General features: G+C 38.7%; 1 protein-coding gene and 1 long non-coding RNA gene across 2 annotated transcripts in view; one reads left to right on the forward strand and one right to left on the reverse strand.

The window, feature by feature from the left end:
- LOC134294895 (uncharacterized) overlaps nt 1-23,136 on the forward strand; it is a 123,367-nt gene that overhangs the window by 51,572 nt on the left and 48,659 nt on the right. The window lies entirely within an intron of this gene.
- Nucleotides 13,189-23,136, reverse strand: part of kynu (kynureninase) — a 146,886-nt gene continuing 136,938 nt past the window's right edge. The window contains exons 13-14 of the mRNA XM_003215097.4: nt 18,885-19,115; nt 13,189-13,849 (exon numbers count right to left, since the gene is read on the reverse strand). Of these exons, the coding sequence (XP_003215145.2) occupies nt 13,733-13,849; nt 18,885-19,115 (348 nt within the window). The 3' untranslated portion in view covers nt 13,189-13,732. The remainder of the gene's footprint in view (nt 13,850-18,884; nt 19,116-23,136) is intronic.

The following is a 23,136-nucleotide window of genomic DNA, read 5'->3' on the forward strand; positions in this document are numbered from 1 at the left end:
AGAGGAGATAGAAGTGGCATATAGTAATGTATTCCAACATTAATTCAATCATACAATCCTTACTAAGGGTGGGTGTGTTTGGGAAGAATTTGCCAGGGCCCCTTCCATGTATATTTTCTATGTTTAAAAATGTTGAAACATCCTAAAGAAGAGGTCAGCTAAGCCTCCCGTAGAAGGGCATTCTAGAGAGTGAGAGCAGCCATTTCTCATGGTCTCACCAAGCGAGCAAGTGGAACTAATGACATCACCACACGGGAATTTTTTAGCATCCTAGGACGCTTCCCTGCCAGTCCAGCAACAGATCGGTATACTGCCCATCACATAACGTTGCTGGATTTCTGGAAGAGGCCCCACATGCCCAACTGGGGTGTAAGCATTGTAGGAAATATCCCTCCAAACACAGGAGCTTACCTGTGTTGATCAGGCTCCAATGGAGCCAGCACCAATCCGCAAAGCTTCAGCAACACATCCTCTGATGGGAGAAGTGTTGCCACAAGGGAGTGGCACGTGGGGTGAAGGATTTGCCTTCAGTACCTCAATTTGCTGGCGAAGCCAGACACTTCACCTGGCTAATATGATAAGGTACTTATCACATGGACTGGGATGAGAGACAGGGCCTTTTAAGTAGTGGCTCCCCACCTATGGAACACCCTCCCAAATGATGTCAGGCAAGCTCCTTCCCTCCTATCTTTCTGTAGAAAAGTTAAGGCCTGGTTATGGGACCAGGTATTCGAACAATAATAGCAGCATCAGTTACTACTACACGCTTTAGATCTCAATGACAGATCCAGTTTTTTAGACTCGAAATGTGCCAATTGTATATTTATATGTATATTTTTATGAATGTTTATTGTATTTAATTTTAATTGATTGTTCTGTATTCTTTTTATATGTGTGTTTTTATTGTAAGCTGCCCTGAGTCCACTATTAGGTGAGAAGGGCGAGATACATGTACTGTAATAAATAAATACTCTAATAAATACTTAATGAAAACCTTCCAATGAAAATCTTAAAGGTCTGGCAGGTTCATATCAGGATATGATAGTCTTTCAAATAGTCTGGACCTAAGCCATCATGACTACTGCTGAAACCTAGACATCTAGGCTCAGAATTGAGTCAAGGAGAACACCCAAACTGCAAGACTGAGATCTAAGGAAGAGTGTAATAATAATAATAATAATTTTATTCTTGTATCCCGCCACCATCTCCCCGAATGGACTCAGGCTTACACACAGCACCAAGTGCCAATAGGAGAACATAAAATAAAACATCATTTAAAAATACAGTTGAATAAAACATATAGACATATTAAACGACAACTTAAAAACTCAAACAGCGCTCATCAACCGGTGGTGGTAAGCTACAGAGTGTAACCCCATCCAGCTCAGGCAGAGTCCCTATGCCCTGCTCTGCCTTTCAACTGATCAGGAGCACTTCTGTCTTGTCTGAATTAAGTTTCAATTTGTTTGCCCTGATCTATTCCATTATTGATTGAAGGCATTTTTTCAGTCAAGAAATTGCTGCCTTGGAATCAGATGAGAAGGAGAGATAGAGCTGGGAAGCATTAGCATATTGGTGACATGAAACCCCAAAACTCCAGTTGACCTCTTCCAATGGTTTCATGTAAATACCAAACATATTTGGGATAAAACAGGACCCTGAGAGACCCCACAGACCAGCAGCCAGTTTATCAATCAGGAGTTCCACAGAACTATCTGGTTTGGTCCTTCAAGACAGACAGGAATCAATGCTCCCACTCTGTTAGCTTTTAGGAGAGAATTGAAAACATGGCTCTTCCGTTGTGCTTTCGGTGAGTAATTTCTGTCATATATCTCCGTATTACTCCCCTCCGAACTTCTAACCTCTAGATTACCCCTTCCAAATGTCCCTGCCCATAGTGGAGTACTTCTCTGTCCCTCTCACTCCGGGTTTTATCTTTGTGTTCAAGCGGCCTGCCCTTGATTTATTGTTTTTTTTTTCTTTTTTGATTTCTTGATGTTCTGTTTATTATTATTTATTGTATTTTAAATGGTGTTATGATATGTTGTTTTTATATTTTATTATGTTGTACTGCTCTGGGCATGGCCCCATGTTAGCCGCCCCGAGTCCCCATTGGGGAGATGGTGGCGGGGTATAAATAAAGTTTTATTATTATTATTATTATTATTATTATTATTATTATTATTATAACAGTGCCCTCCAAGTCCCATCCCGATTTTGGCTGAAAAACATGCACATTCACACGACTGTATATCCTTGCAGTCAAATAAAACATATGACATTCCTATATACTGGACTGCATCAGCACATGTGTATGTTTTAAAATCCTGAAACAGCTCATAAGGGCTGTAAACAAATGAAGCCACGGGCACACAGGTGGCTAAATGGAAGCACAAATGGAAAGCAATTCCCATGAGAACTCTCTACAACCATTCATTTGTTCTGATGTTTATGAAATTAAACAGAGCTTGAGTTTACAGGAGGGTGAGGAGGGATAATAAGAAATAGGTTTGTATGCAACTTAAATATTTGAATCAGAGTATATGAGGTCTAGTGCATTTCTGAGAGTCAGTTGAAAAAAATTAAAGTAAACTTCTGCCAGATGTCCCCTGTCCATCTTAAGGTAAAGGTTTTCCCCTGACATTAAGTCCAGTCATGTCCGACTTTGGGGATTGGTGGTCATTTCCATTTCTAAACCGAAGAGCCGATGTTGTCCATAGACACCTCCAAGGTCATGTGGCTGGCATGATTGCATGAAGTACCGTTACCTATTGATCTACTCATATTTGCATGTTTTCATACTGCTAGGTTGGCAGAAGCTGGGGCTAACTGCTGGTACTCACTCTGCTCCCCAAATTCGAACCTGTGACCTTTCAGTCCACAAGTTCAGCAGCACAGCACTTTAACACACTGCGCCACCGGGGGCTCCTCCTGTCCATCTTAAAGATTTTAACAATCTACAAACAAAGGTGTCAAGACTTTCAAAAAAATAAGTATAATATACAGAGTTACTGATTCCTGATAGGAAGAGATACACATTTTAATAATTGTGCAATGAGAAGCTGCTAAGTACACATTGCAAATCAAAATACTTGGAGTTAAAAATGTTAGGGGAGCATTTACTGGGACTGCCAACTTGGTCAGACAGACTCTCCTTAAAGTCTCATGATTTTTGAAACTGTCTGGAAGCACCTTCAGTCTCTCATGGAACCCTGAGATTCTGGGAAACTCTAGGTAAGTAACCCTGGAGTAGACTTCGTGATTTTGTCATTTTGTGTAATCACACAGTCATTTTTCAGTAACACAGATTTCATGAGGGTGATCTGAACCATATATATCCCCTTCTCCCACTTTAAAAGACAAAGAAATCTCTTTTCAGTACAAGGTCAATTGGATGTAATATATTTCTTAAGTGGGTAAGAAAACAGGCACCTCAAATTGTGATCCTTCAACTTTTTTCAATGTGTGAATTTAAATGAAAGATGCTAAAGAAAAATAAAAAGTGACACCATTCCCCCCTCTTGTCTTCTGAAGGCTGAACGATTTCACACACATGCATACACAATTCTACACGAAGCAGATTCTGGGCTAATTTTTCATACTTGAAGCTTTAAAGTATAAAACTCATCAAACATCTTGTCCTCTGAGACAATGTCATCTAAGTTCAAAGGATGAGCAGCCCTGCAAAAACAATGTCTTCTTTGACTGCATGCTTGAGCTGATGAAATTAAACTAGTTTTTATCTGCTCTATAACTAGAAATAAAGAGAGAAGGAATAATCAAGCCCTCAAAGCTTCTGAAAAACATTTTATGTATTCAGTAGCACATATTCAACAGAACACATATAAAGATATACAGCAGAAAGTAAAACCTTTTTTTTTTCATATTTTTCCAGGAGATTTATTTTTCCGATTTGGGATTCTTAAGCTGAAAACAAAACTTATTCATGCTAATAAGGGTCCTTACCATTCTGATTCAGAGATGAATGAACTTCAAACAAATTTAAATTGGTCAAGAACGTTACTATATTTCCTTTCAAGTGAGCCTTGTTTCAAAATACAAAATACAATTGTACCCAGCTTTTCCTTGCGTATTTTCAAGAGCTTGGTCATAAGATACTGTGTAGGAGGTTATTAATCTATGAAGTCTAAGCCACGATTTATGTTCTGAACAACAAGCTTTCCCTTCTCACAACTTACCACTCACATTTGAAAATAGGTAACAGATAACAATAGGGGAGTCTCAATTCACCATGAATTCCCTGTGTGTTCATGGGTGAATTAATATTGTCTATTCTCGATTTGAAAACTGTAAAATAGAAACAAGAGTGAATGTATAGGAAATAGCAAGCCACCCATTTTCAGACACAATATTTTAGACACCTATTGGTCATATCTGCATGCTGCTGTCAGATTGAGGAAGTGCACTTTTCTATGGCTGCAGTTTTGAAGGCACCTTCCACCTGCAGATAGTGTTCTTCCAAGTGGTTCTTTTTGCAATCATGTCAGAAGCGACTTGAGAAAATACTACAAGTTGCTTTTGGTGTGAGATAGTTGGCTGTCTACAGAGATGTTGCCCAGAGGATGCTCGGATGTGTTGCTGGAAGGCTTCTCTCATGTCCCTGCAAGCTAGAGCTGACAGGCGGAAGCTCACCCTGTCTCATGGATTTGAACTGGCAACCTTCAGGTCAGCAACCCAACCTTAGGTCAGCACTTCACAATGGCTTAACCCATTGCACCACTGCAGCTCCTCCTCCAAGTAGTGAAAGATGACTATTTGTCATCAACAATGGATTCCTTCACCTATGAATTTGCATATATTTATTTATTTATTTTATTTTATTTACAGCATTTATACCTCGCTCTTCTCACCCGAGGGGACTCAGGGCGGCTCACAGAAATTGTCAAAATTTAATGCCCAAAACATTATACACACAAATATAAAAATCAATACAATAAATACAAATCAGTTAATAATACTGTTAAAATATATTATAAAACATAAAACATATATATAATTAAATCCATTCATCCAGAACCTCGTGCATAAACCTTAATTCAGATCATGTCGACTTAGATGTTTATTCATTAAACGCTTGGGCACACAACCATGTCTTTAAAGCTTTTCTAAAGGCCAGAAGAGTCGGGGCTTGTCAGATGTTGCTAGGGAGGGTGTTCCATAGCCGGGGAGCGACTACTGAGAAGGCCCTGTCCTCGTTCCCACCATCCGCGCTTGCGAGGCAGGTGGGACCGATAGCAGGGCCTCTCCAGGTGATCTTAGGGTTCTTGATGGCTCATAGGAGGAGATACGTTTGGACAAGTAAATATAGTGGACCTTGTTTAGTGAACAGAGAGATTAATATAGGTTTAATTTGCAAATCTGAATACTCCTATTAATTACCTTCTCCTGATACAATTGTCTGTAATAAAAAAGCTATGCAATCAGGATTGCTGTCTTTCTACCTTCAGAACAATTCCAGAATTAGCAGCAAAAACCTTATGGCACACAGACTGCCTACCCATTTCCAACTCTAACAATATACCCACCCCTTTTCACTGTTTCTTTTTTGAGAAATGCTGGGGATTGGAGCATTTCCGCTCCCCTCCTTCCTCCCCACTTTTTGCAGTCATTGCATTGGAGAAGGAGGCTCCAATAATATCTCTACATGAAATGGAACAAGCCAAAAGTCAAAGCCAAGATCTCCTGTCCTCTCCCCTGTGTTTATGCCCCAATTCCACAGCAGCACAGATTTGTGTGTGTGTGTGTGTGTGTGTGTGTGTGTGTGTGAGAGAGAGAGAGAGAGAGAGAGAGAGAATGAGGCAATACTATGCCATAGTGTTGCACCATTGTTGCAACAGAGTACTAAAAAAGGCTTGATCTCTCACTCAAAGCACATGCCCACTGACCACCCAAAATCAACAGAACAGGGCAATTGAGCTTTTGCACAGGTCATGGTGTGAAAAAAGCAGGAAAGCAATTCAGTAATGGATTTTGTGTATTAGTAAAAATAATCGCTTTCAAAACAGTCTCCCATGGGACAACAATAGAAGAATGACAAAGTTATTCAGTAAGCCACAACAAATAGCACTATTATCCAGATGTGGGTGTAATGTACTGCCTCTTGCAATAGGGCTCTGAGGCATATATCTCTGAGAAATCCCACTATAGAAAGAAAGGGGTTAAACACAAAGAACACAACATAGTAGAAATGAGCATGAGCTAAGACCTGTCGAAGGCTTTCATGGCCGGAATCACAGGATTGTTGTGTATTTTCCAGGCTGTATGACCATGTTCCAGAAGTATTCTCTCCTGACATTTCGCCCACATCTATGACAGGCATCCTCAGAGGTTGTGAGGTACCTCACAACCTCTGAGGATGCCTGCCATAGATGTGGGCAAAACGTCAGGAGAGAATACTTCTGGAACATGGCCATACAGCCCAGAAAATACACAATAACACTAAGACCTGATTGTAGGCCAAAGACTTTCTTCAGGTTCTTCCTTATGTCAGACAAGAACACATATTAATTTGACCTGAACTACTGTGGTCCCAAAAGTTACTATAATTCGTTTCATTACTTTAAAAGAAATGATGTCTTTTCTGTTCTGTACTGTCTGTCCAAACGGCATTGAATGCTTGCTGTGTATATGTACTGTGATCTGCCCTGAGTCCCCTTGGGGAGATAGAGGGAATATAAATAAAGTGTTGTTGTTGTTGTTGTTGTTGTTGTTGTTGTCGTCATCATCATCAATGTGTTCTTGACTTGCAGGGATTTTTTTCACAACAGGAAGCAATGGTGTAAGTTAGCCAGCCATGTCATCTATATAAACAAGAATACTTACTTGCTAAAGTCATCAATAATATAGACAATACTGAGTTGTGATAACCTGCTTAATCCAGGTGAAACATTTGATATCTACAGTCTTCTAATGATTGCCCTTCAAACAATTGTCAGAGAATTTATATTGTCAACGAGATACCGAATTTTAATATTTCTTATCTGTATGAATCCTGGAAAACTGGCAGCAGAAGGAATGACTTGCCTATGTATTTATGTGCACTTGGCAATATGGTGGTAACAATCTTTTTCTGTTTAAAGTGAAGGATTTGTAACATCCCCTTTCCTTACATACATAAGGCATGAGTGTCAAAATAGTGGTTATATTATGCCTATTACGCTTTGATGTTGCTTCTCAGAAGATTTATTATGTATGATTTTGTCATGTATCTAACTCACACATTTTATCTTCAATAGATAAAGTAAAATATAAGCAAAATAAGAAATGTCCTTCTGCTCATTTTGTAATTGTATGCATGTATTGTACCCCTCAATCATATTACCCTATAAAAGATTCTAGAGTGCACATTTTGAATACATGATCCATTGCTTAGTTGTTGTGGGGGGTTTTTTTTATAAAAAATCTGTTTCATATTATTTGATTAATGGCTCAAAACTGAATACAAAGATAAAGGAGACTTTGAAATTCATACCTTGGAGTATTAAATATACTTTGGACTAGATGTAAATGTCAGGGAGAAAAAAAGATCTAATGAACTCTTTATTGGCAAAATACAGCTCTGCAGCTGCATTGAATTTAAAACATTCTTTTTTTCTTATTCTTTTTTTTCATGGAACATTTGATTTCACTTGAAAGATAACCACTGGGAAGTTTGCTTCTTATATGGACCTTAATCTAGCATTTATAATGTTTTGCTTTAAGGTCTGCACAAGTCATTTTGGCAGGCTAAAAGTTACAGAAAGTGAGATTTTTTTTCACCAGAAGTGATGTTGTGCAACTACAAAAATAGTATCCTCTCAGGAAAATTATGGCACTATACGTTTTCATTCTCCCTCAGTGTCTTCTCTGTCACAATAATGGCTTTAGGATTTAAATTCTTTTGCTGTTATTGTGACTTCAAAGCTTAAAAAACTGCAACGGAATGAAGCAGTTCATCTGTCATTATTCAAATAAGAAGTAATTATGATGAAATAAAGATAGAATTCCATGGAGGAATGCACCAATCAATTTTCACTTATATTTAATAGGAGACATAAAATGATGCATAGAAGAGGACATGTAAGTAATAAGAAACAAAATCACAGGAACATAAAAAACAGGAATTGCTGATTTTTTTTCCAATCATATTCTGAAAAGTGGAGTTCTATAAATATGTCCTACGGGTATTGATGAAAGTTTAGTCTGCAAGCACTTTTCACTGCAATTTAAAGTTCACTTTCATTGCTCTACAGGAAGGATGAGCTGCACCTGTATTGAATATATACATGTGGAATTAAAGTCACCCTATACATAAATATTTGAGATCTAACAGGATGGGCATTTCATTCAGCTACACATAATTTCTGTGTAGGAAAGTGGATGGTTACTGTAAATCATGAATATTTTGCAAACTGGGTTGCTGATTTTTGTACTCATGGCAGAAATACGCCTGCACTGAATTTCAATTCATACATTATATTAAATCTGTGCAGAGGTTTTTTGGGTTTTTTAAAACCACAATAAATGCAGTTTATGGAGCTCCCAATGCTGCAGCAGGTTAAACCGCTGAGCTGCTGACCGAAATGTCGAATCTGGGGAGTGGGGTGAGCTTCTGCTGTTAGCCCCAGCTTCTGTCAACCTAGCAATTGGAAAACATGCAAATGTGAGTAGATGAATAGGTGCTGCTCTGGCAGGAAGGCAACCACGCTCCATGCAGTCATGCTGGCCACATGACTTTGGAAGTGTCTATGGTCAATGCTGACTCTTCAGCTTAGAAATGGAGATGAGCAGCAACCCCTAGACTTAATGTCAGGGGAAAATCTTTACCTACCTAAATGTAGTTTTGTAAGCTACAAGAGATACTGGCTGAAATGTTTTTTAAAAGTGTAAAGCTCCATGACTGTCACCAGGTTACATGAATTAAGTTGAAACCAAAGTTCAGCTGTGGTCATTTTAGAAATGATAAAAAAATAGGTACAACAGACAAGTTAGTCACGGTGTCCCAGTTAGCTTGTTTTATCAGAGCTGAGTCATGACTGTGTTTTCCTAGAATCTCATAAGGTAACTCAATCTATATTTTCTGTTAATATTTTATGTTGCATCTTTAGATGCCTGCAAACTTTTGTTTTAGCTGAGGAAATATTCTTCCTTCATAAAATTGAACAGTTAAATTAAAAAATACTTCTATGTTATACATTTACATTATTATGGTGTTCCATTTAGATTACACATACTTTGAATCCATTCCTTGATACAAACAGCGATTTCTTTATTTCAATAATTTCTGATAGCTTCTAAAAATTCAAAAGTTTAAAAACACTTATTTTCAGTGCTGTATCGCTACTGGCAGATCTTCACTCACTGAATAATATGTAAAATGCTGACACCTAATGTTAACTTTGAGTATTATCCATGAAATGTATTTTTAAAAAATGAAATAAATAGTGATGAGATTCCGGTGCTACATTTGGAAGAAAATATTACCAAGAAGGCCTCCTTACTGATCTCAAAGGGTGAAGGAAACACATCGCAATGGGATACTCTGTTACATCATCCTCTTACAGCTGGAAACAGTTAAATGCTCTAGATGAGCATGACACTTGAACAAGCATACAGTTTGTTTCGCCGATTAGTGTAGTCAATAGCTCAGCATTAAGAAACATCCACTGCATTTTCAACAGCCTCAGATATATGCCAGTCAGGATGGATAGTACTGAGTCACTGAGCTAACTCAGCAGCTCGTATTTTTCAGGAGAAGGGTGATACTACTCAGAAAAATGAAAAAGCTGTCCCATCCTCCTCGTTCAACTTCCTTGAGGCTTCTGAAGCAGATTTCTGATGCCAATTCCAATACAAGATATAAAAGCAGAACTTTTTCCAAGTGATGAGGTAAAACAGTGCTGCAATAGTTCCTTAAACTAAAGACACAAGGGTGCGAGGTAGAGATTTGGCTTCTGTGCTACTACTCAAGGTAGTTTGGAAAACAGACCTGAGAAGATATTTTCCCTGGAAGACCATTTGCACTAATTCTCACAAAGGGATAGGTGATACTCCAGAACCCTATGAATGTTAATCAGTACACACTTAAGTAGGAAGGCGAGAGAAACAAAAATATTGAATCTATCTTTTTACAAAGTAGGTTGCAAGATGAATGGCAGATATTAGACTTTTCCGACTGACAGGTCCCTCTCTCCTCAACTGGGACAGGGAATTATTTAAGGTGCTGGCTTTAGCCTATAAAGCTCTAAACAGTCCCGGCCCAGCTTATCTGTCCGAACGTGTCTCCCGCTACGACCCACCTCGAAGCTTAAGATCATCAGATGAGGCCCTGCTCAAGGTCCCGTCAGCCTCACAGTTGCGGCTGGCGGGGACGAGAGACAGGGCCTTTTCAGTAGTGGCTCCCCGCCTATGGAACGCCCTCCCCATTGAAGTCAGGCAGGCTCCCTCCCTCCTATCCTTCCGTAGGAAGGTTAAAACTTGGTTGTGGGGCCAGGCCTTTGAATAAGAATCAGCAGCATTAATTACTATTATGTATGCCGGAACTCAATTGACAGACCCAGTCTTTTAAACTTGAACACGCCTATCTGTATTTTATAGTGCGTTTTATGAATGTTTTATGTAAGTTAATTTTTAACTGATTTATAGTGTATTGTACAGGTTTTATATGTGTGTTTTATTGTAAGCCGCCCTGAGTCCCCTGTTGGGTGAGAAGGGCGGGATATAAATATTGTAATAAATAAATAAATAAATAAATTAGCTACACTGCCTCTAGCTTTTATTTGGGACTTTCAAAGAGGAAAATCTTATTTCTTATTTGAGGATATAATAGCCTAGGATGCAGAAGATGTAAAACCATCCTTGTCCCACCCTCATTTCTTACCGCCATTGCCCGTTCTGGAAACAAAGGTGGAAACTGAGCTCATTGCTCAGCCACCATTAGGGCTGATCCCAGCAGTGGTATGATTTTCACCTTTATATATTTGTTTTTGCTTCGCCCAACCCTTAGTTGTACACTAGAACAGACTAGCAGACCTTTGGAGTAACCTTGTCTGCTTTCCCTGAATATTTTTCAAATATTGACAGTATTTTATTCATGAATGCTGCAACTCAACAAAACCGATTGTTTCACAGTTACAATTTGTCAATCTTTTCTTTTGAAGTTTACGATACTTTTATAAGTGAGTTTTTAATGCCATTATCTCTTGATTTAGCAAGAGGTCTTAAGTTAACAAAGAATATGTTGTACCTATGGAATATTTAATAGAAAAGTGTGTTAAAATATTTTCCTCCCGTGCATCATTGAGTTAGTTTCCAAGAGCTTCCTCGTGTGAGTCTATATAACAACTTTAGATATGTACTCAAAATGCTGTAAGCACAGTGACCCAGCTTTCTAGATGGCCATAAAGCTCCAAGATACTCCAAATAAGTGGTTCTGAACCTGTGGGTCCCCCGGTGTTTTGGCCTTCAACTCCCAGAAATCCTAACAGCTGATAAACTGGCTGGGATTTCTGGGAGTAATAGGCCAAAACACCTGGGGACCCACAGGTTCAGAACCACTATTCTAGATTTTCTTACAAAGCTGGAGCATCTCCTAACTTTGTCTAAAGCAGAAGTAAGTTGGGTCATGAGCAGAAAGCCCAAGATTGTCACCAGAAGTCACCATGCACCATGTAGATAGAAAGCATTGGATTTGAGGTTAGTCCAGGTTTTTTAGGTTTTGTAGACAAGCCTTATGAGAGAAATAGTTTTCTGGAAAGCTAGATCAGGTCCATTTTAGCCCACTCCACTATCCAGATGGACGCCACTACCATGTCCCCTTTCCTGCTCTATGCACTGTAGGGGAAGGGCTTGTGCCCATGTTGCTGCTGCCCCCCTTACCAGCCACAGAGCTCTCTATGATGCTTGGTTATCATGGTTGTGTCTGCTGATGTTATTCCTACTGATTGCATGGGTGCCCCATTCGTACGTCAGCAGATATGGCAGGTAATGCCAAGTAGTCACACAGAGCCCTGTGCTTGAAGGGGAGCTGTGGTGGCAACATATGAACAAAGTGATGGGCGAGTGTGGCAATTGACTGAACTGCCTGGAGACTAGCCCCAGATTCAGCAGATACATGCTGGACTCATGGCAGCTCTGGAACAGAAATATACAGAAGGAAACTACATCATGCAGATACGGCCTTACCTCGATTTTTTTTCCTTTAAAAGATCACATTATGCTGAAGCTGTTACCTGGAAGCATATTTACCCAGATATTGCGACATGTAGATTCGAACTTATGAAGATATGAGTAAAAGCTAGAGGATCTATAATATATCCCTCTTGAAAATTCATGCATGGAAAGTATATAATTTTTGGTGGCGGGTGTCTATCAAAATCATATTCACTTTGTAGCCACTGTGATATGAACACACAATGGTTCTGATGATTCATTTGGAATGAGGTTCTTTGTGATGGTTGAGGGCTTTAATTCAGTTCATAAACACTTGCCATTTACTCCATAGTTTTCTTGAAAATCCAGATTTTTTTTGTAACTGGCCCTTTAAAATGACTCACTGAGTTTGGAGAACAGAACAGGTTGATGGGAAGTGACCTGCGCCACCCATTTACCTGATCATTCCCACCAGAAATTGTTCCTTCCCAGTTTGAATTTTAAATTTGCTGGTGTGTGGTCAACATTTGTTTTTAATTTAAGAAGGTCTGTTTATGCAGATACTTGCACATCAGTCCATTAGTACTAGTACACTCCTGTTAAACAGAATAGCTGAAGCCCTTCCAAGCTGTGGGTTAAAAGGTGGAAATACATATATCCACATACATGACCTGGGTGGGAAGAGCAGAGTGGCCACAGATGTGTGGCTGAAAATAATGCAATTGGAAATGTGGACTTCCCCCTCACAGTGATGTGAGCTCACCAGGGGCAAATATAAAGTCAGTTATGGTGATCTCACTACAATGTGTAAGTTGTGTGTGGCATGGATGGAGTCATTGAGGACTGGCAAAATGTGGTACTAAAATTTATTTTCATCAGTGTAGACAAGCCCTGGCTTTACCTTCTTCTTCCATTCCACTCTCATAGGAAATGGTGAAATACAAGTACCCCCATTATTTAAGCTCTCACCATCAACAATCCTGCATAAATGGCCAGAGGACTAACTCGGTGCATGAAAGATGAAGTCCTTTAAACAAATACATGCAAAGATGCCTTTAATGGAAGAAGACCTTTGCAAATTCTAAATATCTGCTTTTGTAACAATAAATGTCAATCTCCGAATTTACCTGAATATACATGAAAATTTCCTTTAATAAAAATGATGATTAAAATGTAAAATAGATGGATTTTGTATGGTGCATTATTCCATATGAGAACAGAAAGATATTTTGAGGTTTGCAGCTGTCTTTCTGTTTCACTTGCAATATGAAGTAAAACAGAATTATGTAGATGAAGGAAGTATGTAAAATGCTAAAAATCATCCCTATTAAAATAAGTAAGGCATATTAATTTCTGGAGTACCAATGAATGGAAATACGAGTTTTAATAAAAAGGATATTGTAAATAACTATCCAAGCAAAATCAATCTTATGGGGTAAATTGGTGGAATATATATAGCCTAGTCTAATAGAAACAAACAAAATGCTCAAAAGCATTGATGCATCTTAGTCAGAAATAGATTAAAAGATACAGCTGCACCATCAATAAGATGAGGAAAATGCTGTAGTGTTTGCTCTTTCCTTTACAGATGTAATTGCATTGCAGATCCCAGGATTTCAATAAATGTGTGCACGTCACAGAAAGAATTGTAGAGAGGAACTGGAGCAACACGGAGAGCGTTGGGTTCCCGCATGTCACACTGCAAAACAGCAAATAAACATTCAATAAATTGATACAGCTTCACATTCACATTCATTTCTCAAAGTGAAGCACAATGATGCTCACGTAAATACGATGTTTCTGTTATAATGGAGTCAAATGCCATCCTTCCCCCAATTTCTGGCCTGTACAAACTGGATGAAGAGAAAGAAGAAGCAGAAGAATGACTATTATTCTAGCTTTTTCATATGAGATACTGAGAGTGAAACACTATGCCTTTTTCCTCAGTAATGAATCTCACTCTGTTCAAGTGCCACTGTGTTCACTCCAAATTAACTACAACTAGGATTGAGCTGTTAAAGTGATGCACAAAGGACTGCAAAAATTGGGGAAATTGAAAAGTGTTGAGCAGATAATGCAAATCTGACGTTTTCAATGCAAATTTGAGGCTCTATCACATTTCAGTGTGAAAAAAACTCGGGAGGGGAGAAAAAAGTGAAGAAAGGAGTTTGCTATGGGATGTTTTTTCTAAAGCTGAAATGTGACACGTATATGTACATGCTGACATTCCAAATGTTCTCTAGTAAACAATTAACAATATATTTGTATGAGTCACGATGTAATTCTCACAGCTCATAGCAACAGCTGTAAAGGTCTGTATGTCAGCAGTAGAGAGGCAAAAATCAGCCCCTTCACTGAAAATCAGAAAATGAATGCAGGAAATGGAACTTCATTTTTTAATATTGCATGTCTTGAATTTCATAGGGCACTTTTCTCTTTATGCAAACTATTTTCTATGAAAAGGTTTTATTTGTGTTGTTTGTGTGCATGTGTGTCTATGTGTGCATATGTTAGATTTATATCCCCCTTTCTCTTAAAGTGTTAAAAGCAGATTGAACACAAAAAGAAATCACCACTGCAAAACCACTTGTACTTTATTTTTTACCCTTTCTACTCAATGCCTTTGGGATACAGCATATTCATGCTTGCACCAGTTTCTTCTTTACTTCTGAACTGGCCTTTTTGCTTATAGCCCTTTGATTTCCCAATGGTGGTGGCTGCACAAGGAAAAGGGAGTGTTGTAGTTCAGCCTATGTGTCAGGATGAAAAAGCCCAGCATTCACCTAGCTGACCTGTTCACATCCTGCCAGAGCAATGGGGGAGGGAGATAGCCTGAATGATAAGAACCATTTGGCTAGGAGGATTGATTTATGTCCTGCTCTGGTTTTCAAGTATGGGAAGGAACTATTTGACAGAGAGGTGTGAATGTGGAAAGGGGGACCATGGGGGAAGGAGTAGATTGATATACTGGAGGGTTGGTGGGAAAGAGTTAATGCTAGCTTTGTGTTCATATTGGCAAGACGGATTTCAATAAAGCGTTCCCATTGAACCATCTGTGTGAGCCCTGCATTGTGTCCTATAGCTTCCAAGGACTGACACTATGATTGTGTCTGATGGCAGTGGAGATGCTGGGGTTTCTGGGCCTGTGTCTGATAGCAATGGGAATGATCGTCTTCCTGGCCTGGCTGAAAGGCCTGACTCTGAGAAGCCTGGGGTTTCTCTTGAACAGAGTGTGGATGCGCAAGGTCAAATTCCTGAAAGAGGTCTTTCTCTGAGAATCTGACTTCTGAGGATGATTTGTCAGGTGCAGAATTTAATGAGCTTGAAGATAAAAAACAAGACTTTTGTAAACTAAGGGAGAGTTACCAGGTTTGTTGAAGATCAGCCCTTCTTCCGGAAAAAATGAATAAATTCTTATCTGGCTGTAAAGTGAAACAGATGTGTTCTTTTTGGTGCATGAGACAAGAAAGGATTTATAAGAGACAAGGGAATAATCATAGCTCAATTTGGTCAACTTCGATTTCTCATGACAGTCTTGTTTCCAAGTGGATTTCTAGTTTCATGATTCCAGGATTGCAAGTTCTTGTTCTTTGTTTTGGATCTCTGTGCTGCCTTGTACTTTTGGATTTTGCAACCTGGTACCTTGAAGTTCATGGACTAATTGTTACCTACTGAAGATACTGATTTTGGACTATACTGTTTACATCATTTTTACTGTTTGCATCATTTTTATTGCTTGGTTCTAATATATTCTTCAATAAACTGCTTGCTGATTAAGCTCAACTGGTGTGGTGTTTAAGGTCAGAGGTGTTCCTGCCCTGGGATACAACAGGGAGGCAGTTACCAATGCAGGAATTAGCAGATGAGATCGCTCATTTCTCTGCAAGCCTTGCCCTACTTCACCTGTACATCAAAGGACAGAGCTGATTTTCACACGTTAGCCATATCTCACCGTACAATGAGGCATGATTAACTTCAGTTTTCATGAATTGGGTCTGAAATGGAAACGGATGTAATGAAAGTGGCAGTTATAGCTTTGATCTTTCTGCCACTGATTTTGTACCTATGAGGGGGAAGTGAACAGTGTGGTGTTGGTCCCAGAAGGCCTGGCCTTCTCATATTTTGGTGTTCTGGGACTCTAATAATTTGTGTAAGGGGAAAAAAGAGAGGTGGGTGGAAAAAAACAAGTTATAAAGTAGGTCAGGTCAGAGCAGTTTCTTCTAGCTTTTTGCTTTAATCCTTCTTCCAAGTAAGACTATGCATTTGTTCAACCACTCTGGCCCTAGTCTCCACCGTCTTCTATGACTTTACTCTCCTAGATGTTTGTTCTAGGCATATATTGCTTTATCTGTTGCCTATTTTGTGCCCTTAATTTAACTCCCTAGCCTCTAGATTCCCTACTAACTTTTTGCCTTTCTCCCATTCCAATTGGTGGCCTCCAGATTCTTAGTCTGTTCTTCTATGCATTTTTTTCAGTTCTAGTGAAACTTTCAATCCTTCCCTGACTCACAGAAGTTTGACTAAAATTTGAGTTATGTGAAATTAACTCATAAATGTTAACACTGTAAGGGTAATGCAATGCATATAATGTGCACTATAAAGTAATGAATGAGACCAGATTTGCACTTCTGCAGAAGGGAACAAGATTCAGTAGAAAGCACTGTCACTAATTCAATCTTCTCTACATTTCCTTTTGCTATTTCCTATGAGCTTCATAGGAAAGCTACAAGGAAGAGATAGAACAGAGAAGTTTGTCAAAGAGAAGAAACAAGAATATATTGTTTTTTATTTCCCCCCTCCCCCCCAAATTTGTGACCTCCATGGGTGGTTGTTTTAAATTCAGTTCATACTCTAGCTTTCCCTCATCTTAGCAACTCATGTCACCAAGTAGCTTCAAATTATGGTGGCTTCAACTTATAGATCTCCCTTATAAATGTTACCCTGATCAACAGCTGTTCTGCTCTGGTCTTGCAAATTTAGGATCATGGCTTCTTTTATTGAATCATCCAATCTGTAATGTGAACTCCCTGTTTTCTTACTCTCTCATATCTTACAGAGCATTACCATTATTTCCAAAAATTCATATATTATAATATGTCTAAAGTACATCAACCTCAGTGTAATAATTTGGCTTCTAGAAAGAGTTCAAGCTTAATTTGCTCTGGAGGAGAATATTTCTTTGCTAAATAGTTCATGGAACTCTCTCCCATATTTTATATAAACCTGAAGTTAGAACCATGCCATGCCAAATTTGTGGAGTCCAGTGGGGAGGAAAATAGAAGTGAATGATTGTGGTTTACTAAGAGTCAGTTTTGGGCTGTCATATCAAAAGCTGGGTTGAGTTTAACTGAGGTCCAACTGGAAGTCATTATTTCTAGACCATCATTGCTTTGGTAGTGACTGCAATGGACACGGAGAATGCAAGCATTAAGCTGTTTGGGCATTGGAAGTCCAGCATTCAAGAAGAATATTAATCCTTTGAATGGTTGGTGTTGCTTTCTTACAGATATAGATTTTGTTTCAACATGTTCCATGTCTTGATCTGTGGGCATGTCTTGATCTTTGGACATAGCATGGTGTGCTTGGCAGCATGACAGCATGACCTGCTACTTGAATTATGGAGCCATAGTTGCATGTTTGGAAATGAGGCCAACAGGGGCCTGGTTTACTTCCCATGTTATTCAGGGAATACAAGAAGCCTTTGTGACACATTCTGGTCACTCAGCTTAATGGAAATGTCTTACCTTCCCTATAAGTTAAATCCCTGATCATTCAAGCAATCCACAACTTTTTACTTATTCAAACCCAATGAACTGTTGTGATTTTGGCATGGTTAGCCTTTAACCTCCCCCCGCCCCTCTATTTAGTGTGCTGGGGGTGAACCTTACATGGTTAAATCATCATATTATAGGCAATCCCTCATAACTGAGTATGATTTTCTCCCAGTAGTAGAGTCTTGGTGGTGGGTGTAGAGTCTTATTCTGGATTTGCATGGTATGGTACAATGAGGAGATTGTTTTCCAGATGAATGGTGGTCCCACAAAGGGTTTGCTTGATGCACCTTCCTCTTGGCACATTTCTCCCTTTTGCCCTCTATTTGTGCGGGATGTAAGGAACATAGTAGTGAAAGGTTTGGACCACTTTTAAAGCGTATCTCCAGATAGTTTTTCAGATGCCAAAGTGCTGCAGTGCCCCATGGTATTCACATCTTGAAGGAAGGCAATATGTTTTTTTCTTCACTGTCTAGCTTTTACAACTATACATAAATATTGAATGACATTTTTGGTGTGTGATTTTAGTATTTAATTATGTATGTTTGCATTTGAAGATCTTATCTAGCTTTTCCATAGCTGCCTTTCCAAGTCTTAGCCTTCTTCTGATTGTTGTCTATAGTTTCCATTTTGATGAATGACAAGAGTATAGAATTTTTAAGGTTTACATTGTATGTGTGAATGTGCCTTCAAATTGCTTATTGCCTTAAAGTGATCCTATGAATTTCATAGGATTTTCTTAGGCAAAGAATATGCAGAAATTGATTTGTCAGTTCCTTCCTTCACTGATGCAAAAAAGTAGCTTTTTCCTCAGAACAATGTGGTTACAGAAAAAATAGTTTGCTGAGTTTAAGGTATCATATTAGTGTTCTGACCTTCCTCCTCATTGATCAGCACAATACAAAAGCATCCACATAAAATGAAGCATGTAGAAATTAATAGTATGAAGACTTGATTACTTACAGCAACTCCTCTTTTTTCCAGTTCCTTAAACAGAGGTTTAATTGGGATGGAGAAAGTCAGTGTGAGCTGGCATCCTCTTTCTCCAATGTTTGAAGGTGTGATAATTTTTACAAATGGTTTCTCTGGGTTATTTTTGTCTTCACTGAAGTGCTGCTTTATCAAATATTCCAAATAACCAGTAAGAAGAACAGATTTCTTTCTCAGAAGTTTCATTGTGGTTTGATTGAAGATCTAAATTGAAAATAAAACAGGTAATCAGAAAATAATTGCTGTAAAAAATTAAAAATGAAATAACAATGGAGCAACATTTCCTTCCTTGTTGTTGTTGTTGTTGTTGTTGTTGTTGTTGTTGTTGTTGTGTGCCCAAAATCATTTCTGTCATTTGTTAATCCTAAAGTGAATTTATCTTGGGGTTTCATTGACAAGATTTATTCAGATAGGGTTTGTCATGGCTTTCCTCTGAGGCTGAGAAAACATGATTTCCAGTGGGTTTTCAAGGCTGAGAACAATTTGAACCATAGCTTCCCAATGTCTTAGTCCAAATTATTACATCAAAAAACATTGGGTTTTGACTAAATCTGACAAATCTTAAAGGTTTGATTTTGCCACTAATGATACTATGTCAGTACTGAAAATGTTGCCAGTAGCTTTTGTGATACTGTGCTAGTAGTCCAACAGATAAAAGTGTTCTGTGATTCCAAGAAATACCAGACTCTTCATACAAAATGAAAAAGGAAGCAAGGACTGTGTAGTCCTCCCCATTCTGTTATTTAAATTCAGGGACAACTTTACTTTGATTGTGACTCTGAGAATTTCAAAAGTTTACTTGTATTTCAATTCAGTAACGTGTTGATATCTCATTACAATCCACTGTTGCTGGAAAAATTCAATTTCTTCTCCAATTATACTGATTGCATCAAAAATGCAAGGGAACAGGGAATCTCAGGTGGTGACTGTTCAAATTGTTATATATGTGTCTGCTCATCAAAAACTTCCAGGACTTTCCCTCTCTGAGCTCTGATTCCATTATTCTATACTATGTTAGGACTTGGAAGCAAGAGCATAAAAATATTGCATGTGTCCAAGCTACTAAGAGGAGCCCCGGTGGCGAAGTGCGTTAAAGCACTGAGCTGGAGACCGAAAGGTCCCAGGTTCAAACCCCGGGAGCGGTGTGAGTGGCCGCTGCTAGCTCCAGCTCCTGACAACCTAGCAGTTTGAAAACATGTCAATGTGAGTAGATCAATAGGTACCGCTCCGGCGGGAAGGTAAGGGCGCTCCATGCAGTCATGCCGGCCACATGACCTTGGAGGTGTCTACGGACAACGCCGGCTCTTCGGCTTAGAAATAGAGATGAGCACCAACTCCCAGAGTCAGACATGACTGGACTTAACGTCAGGGGAAACCTTTACCTTTACCTTTACCAAGCTACTAATGTGTCCAAGCTACTAATAGACTGTTACTTTTGTCAAAACTGGAAGTTGTTATATTGTTGAAGTAAATTCTGAAAAATCCATTCAGACTCTGGCAAAAGAAATACATGCAACCTGGTAAAATCTCTTTTCCCTGTAAAAGGCAAGCATTGACACATTGCAAAGCATTTCTTTTAGAAGCTATACTCTTGGTTTAATACCTCCCTGAGCAAGATGGCAGAACGTTTGCTAAGCCATCTCTTGCCAGAGACCAATTCTATTTCCCCGTACTACTGTAATTAGCACAAGGGAATTCTTGCCGTGCCAAAAAAGTAATGCAGGAGCAAAATGGCAAGCCCATAGAAGATGATGAGCTCTCATTGCCGTTGACCCCCTACTGAGGGATAAATGGCAGGCCCTCCTCCCACATTTGAAAAGCACCATCTGGGTCAGGACAAACTAGCATCTCTAAGGTCACATAAAGTTTGCAAAATATTAGAGATGTTTTACATGCAAACAAAATAGATTGTCAAATAGAAGAAAGGTATTGCTGTAGCATTTAATGGGGATGGGAAAGGCAAGCTAAAACGACTCGCAATTCCCTGACAAATTTTCAAGCAAATGATGCTGTCATTGAGAAAATTATTTCCTGTTTCCAGATGGTTTTAGAAAGTCCCTAACTAAGACTTCTAAAGGAAGGGATTAATGGAAGTATGTTATAAAAACTTTGTCGATTGCAGGATATGCAAAGTTATACTATCATTTTTTCCACTGGAGGATGTATGCACTAAATTAGCTCCTGACAGAAATCAGCATGTAAGTGGCAATATGAGTCAACATCGTTTTATTATGCTGCCCCAAAGATTGCTAATCATTTTCCAAAAGCGAGCCAACAGCAAATTTCAGCAAAGTGCTTTGGACATTCTCTCCTTGAAAATTACTTTTTCTATACATCTCCATCTTATTTTCTCTCTGACAAAAGCTTTTTTCTCTAATCCTTATTTATTTAGTAAATTTTATTTTAAAGCTTCCTGGGGAAAAATGGCATTGAATTGGTTTTTTTTTTTTTTTTTTTAAATATCAATAAAAAGTTATTAATAAACCAGTAGTGTAAGAGCTACAAAAAGGACAAAAAAGACAGGTGAACTTCAAAGCTAGATGAATCCCCAAAAGATTCCTGTGCAGCTATTACTAAAAAGGCATTTTGACTTGTATTCACTAGCCTAACTAAATACAGTGAAAAACTAGTAAGAAAGGCCTGTAAATAAAACTCAAGGTGAATACAGACACTATTTATTTAAAGTTATACTTTATATCCCAATTTTCTCTCATACAAGACCTTACGAGGCGAAAACTACCTGTGATATAAAAAATAAACAACAACAACAACAAACAATATTCACTTAGGGACCTTCCACAAAGCCATATAACCCAGAATATCAAGGCAGAAAACCCCATAATATCTACTTTGAACTGGGTTATTTGAGTCCACACTGCCATATATTCCAGTTCAAAGCAGATAATTTTATTCAACTGTGTGGAAGGGGCCTTAAATACACTCATTTAAAACAGTTTAAAAACCCGTAAAAACACATTACATAACAAGAATGAGCACATTGCACTACTCAAACCAGTTAAAAGCTGAAGTTCTGTTTATCTAAAAAAACCAAAACCCTTTGCTTATTGCTGAAAAGAGATCATAAAATGGGTTAATCATGTCTCTTTCATGTCTCTTTTCCTCGAGCTGCAAGGAGAAATGGGTAATTATTATTATTAATAATAATAATAATAATAATAATAATAATAATAATAATAATATCCTGGGAGCAGCCAACAAGAAGGCCTTTACCAGAGTCTTTACCAGATAGGACCAAGAGAAAGCCCTCCCCAAAGATCTTAAAACTCAGTTGAGGTCATATAGCAGTGGTTCTCAACCTGTGGGATCCTAGGTATTTTGGCCTACAACTCCCAGAAATCCCAGCCAGTTTACCAGCTGTCAGGATTTCTGGGAGTCGAAAGCCAAAACATCTGGGGACCCACAGTTTGAGAACCACTGAAATATAGAGTGACAGGCTTTTTAGAGAGTCTGAACATAAGATATATAGGGATTTTTAAAATCATAAACCAAATTTTGCTTAGAAAGGTAGCCAGTGAATCTGTTGCAGCATGAGGGTTTTATGATCCCTATAACCAGTCCCAGACAGCTGTCTAGCTGCACCGTTTTAAATTTGCAGAAGTTTCTGAAGTTTCCAAAAGGAGCCCCATATACAGTGTGCTGCAGAAGCAGGTCCTCTGAGTCACCTATCTCCAATTGCAATTCAACTGACCCAGAAAATAGTACTGGCAGCTCGTGGGATTGGTGCAGTATTAATATGTCATGACCCATCCATCCAGGCCATCACCCTCCAAATATCCAGGCAGGTGGAATGTGAAGTTTCAGAAACATCTTGAAAGGTGGAAAAGCTTGCCATACTACTCCGGTCTGGGTGTCAGCTGAGCAAGAATAACCAAAAGAAGGTACACATTCCCCAGATAAGGTCATTAGTAAAAGCTGGCCATAGGAGGACATCAGGATTAGGTGCCACCCCATGTGATGTGGAACGCTCCAGCTGGTGAAGAAAAACTAAGATAATTCTAGAACGAAAGCTCCTCCAGGTCTTTCAACAATTAGGCTAATATGAATTATTTACAACACTCAAAGACTGGGAAAGTTTTGAATTCAACACAGCTTCAAGTAGGATGCTATTGGCGTGGATGACCATTGGCCATCTTGATCAATTACATTTGCATTTGTTTATTGGATTATTTTGTTTTTCCTACTATTACATTGCAGATGTTACATA

The sequence above is a fragment of the Anolis carolinensis genome, chromosome 1 (genome assembly GCF_035594765.1).
Source record: "Anolis carolinensis isolate JA03-04 chromosome 1, rAnoCar3.1.pri, whole genome shotgun sequence".
Lineage (NCBI taxonomy): Eukaryota > Metazoa > Chordata > Lepidosauria > Squamata > Dactyloidae > Anolis > Anolis carolinensis.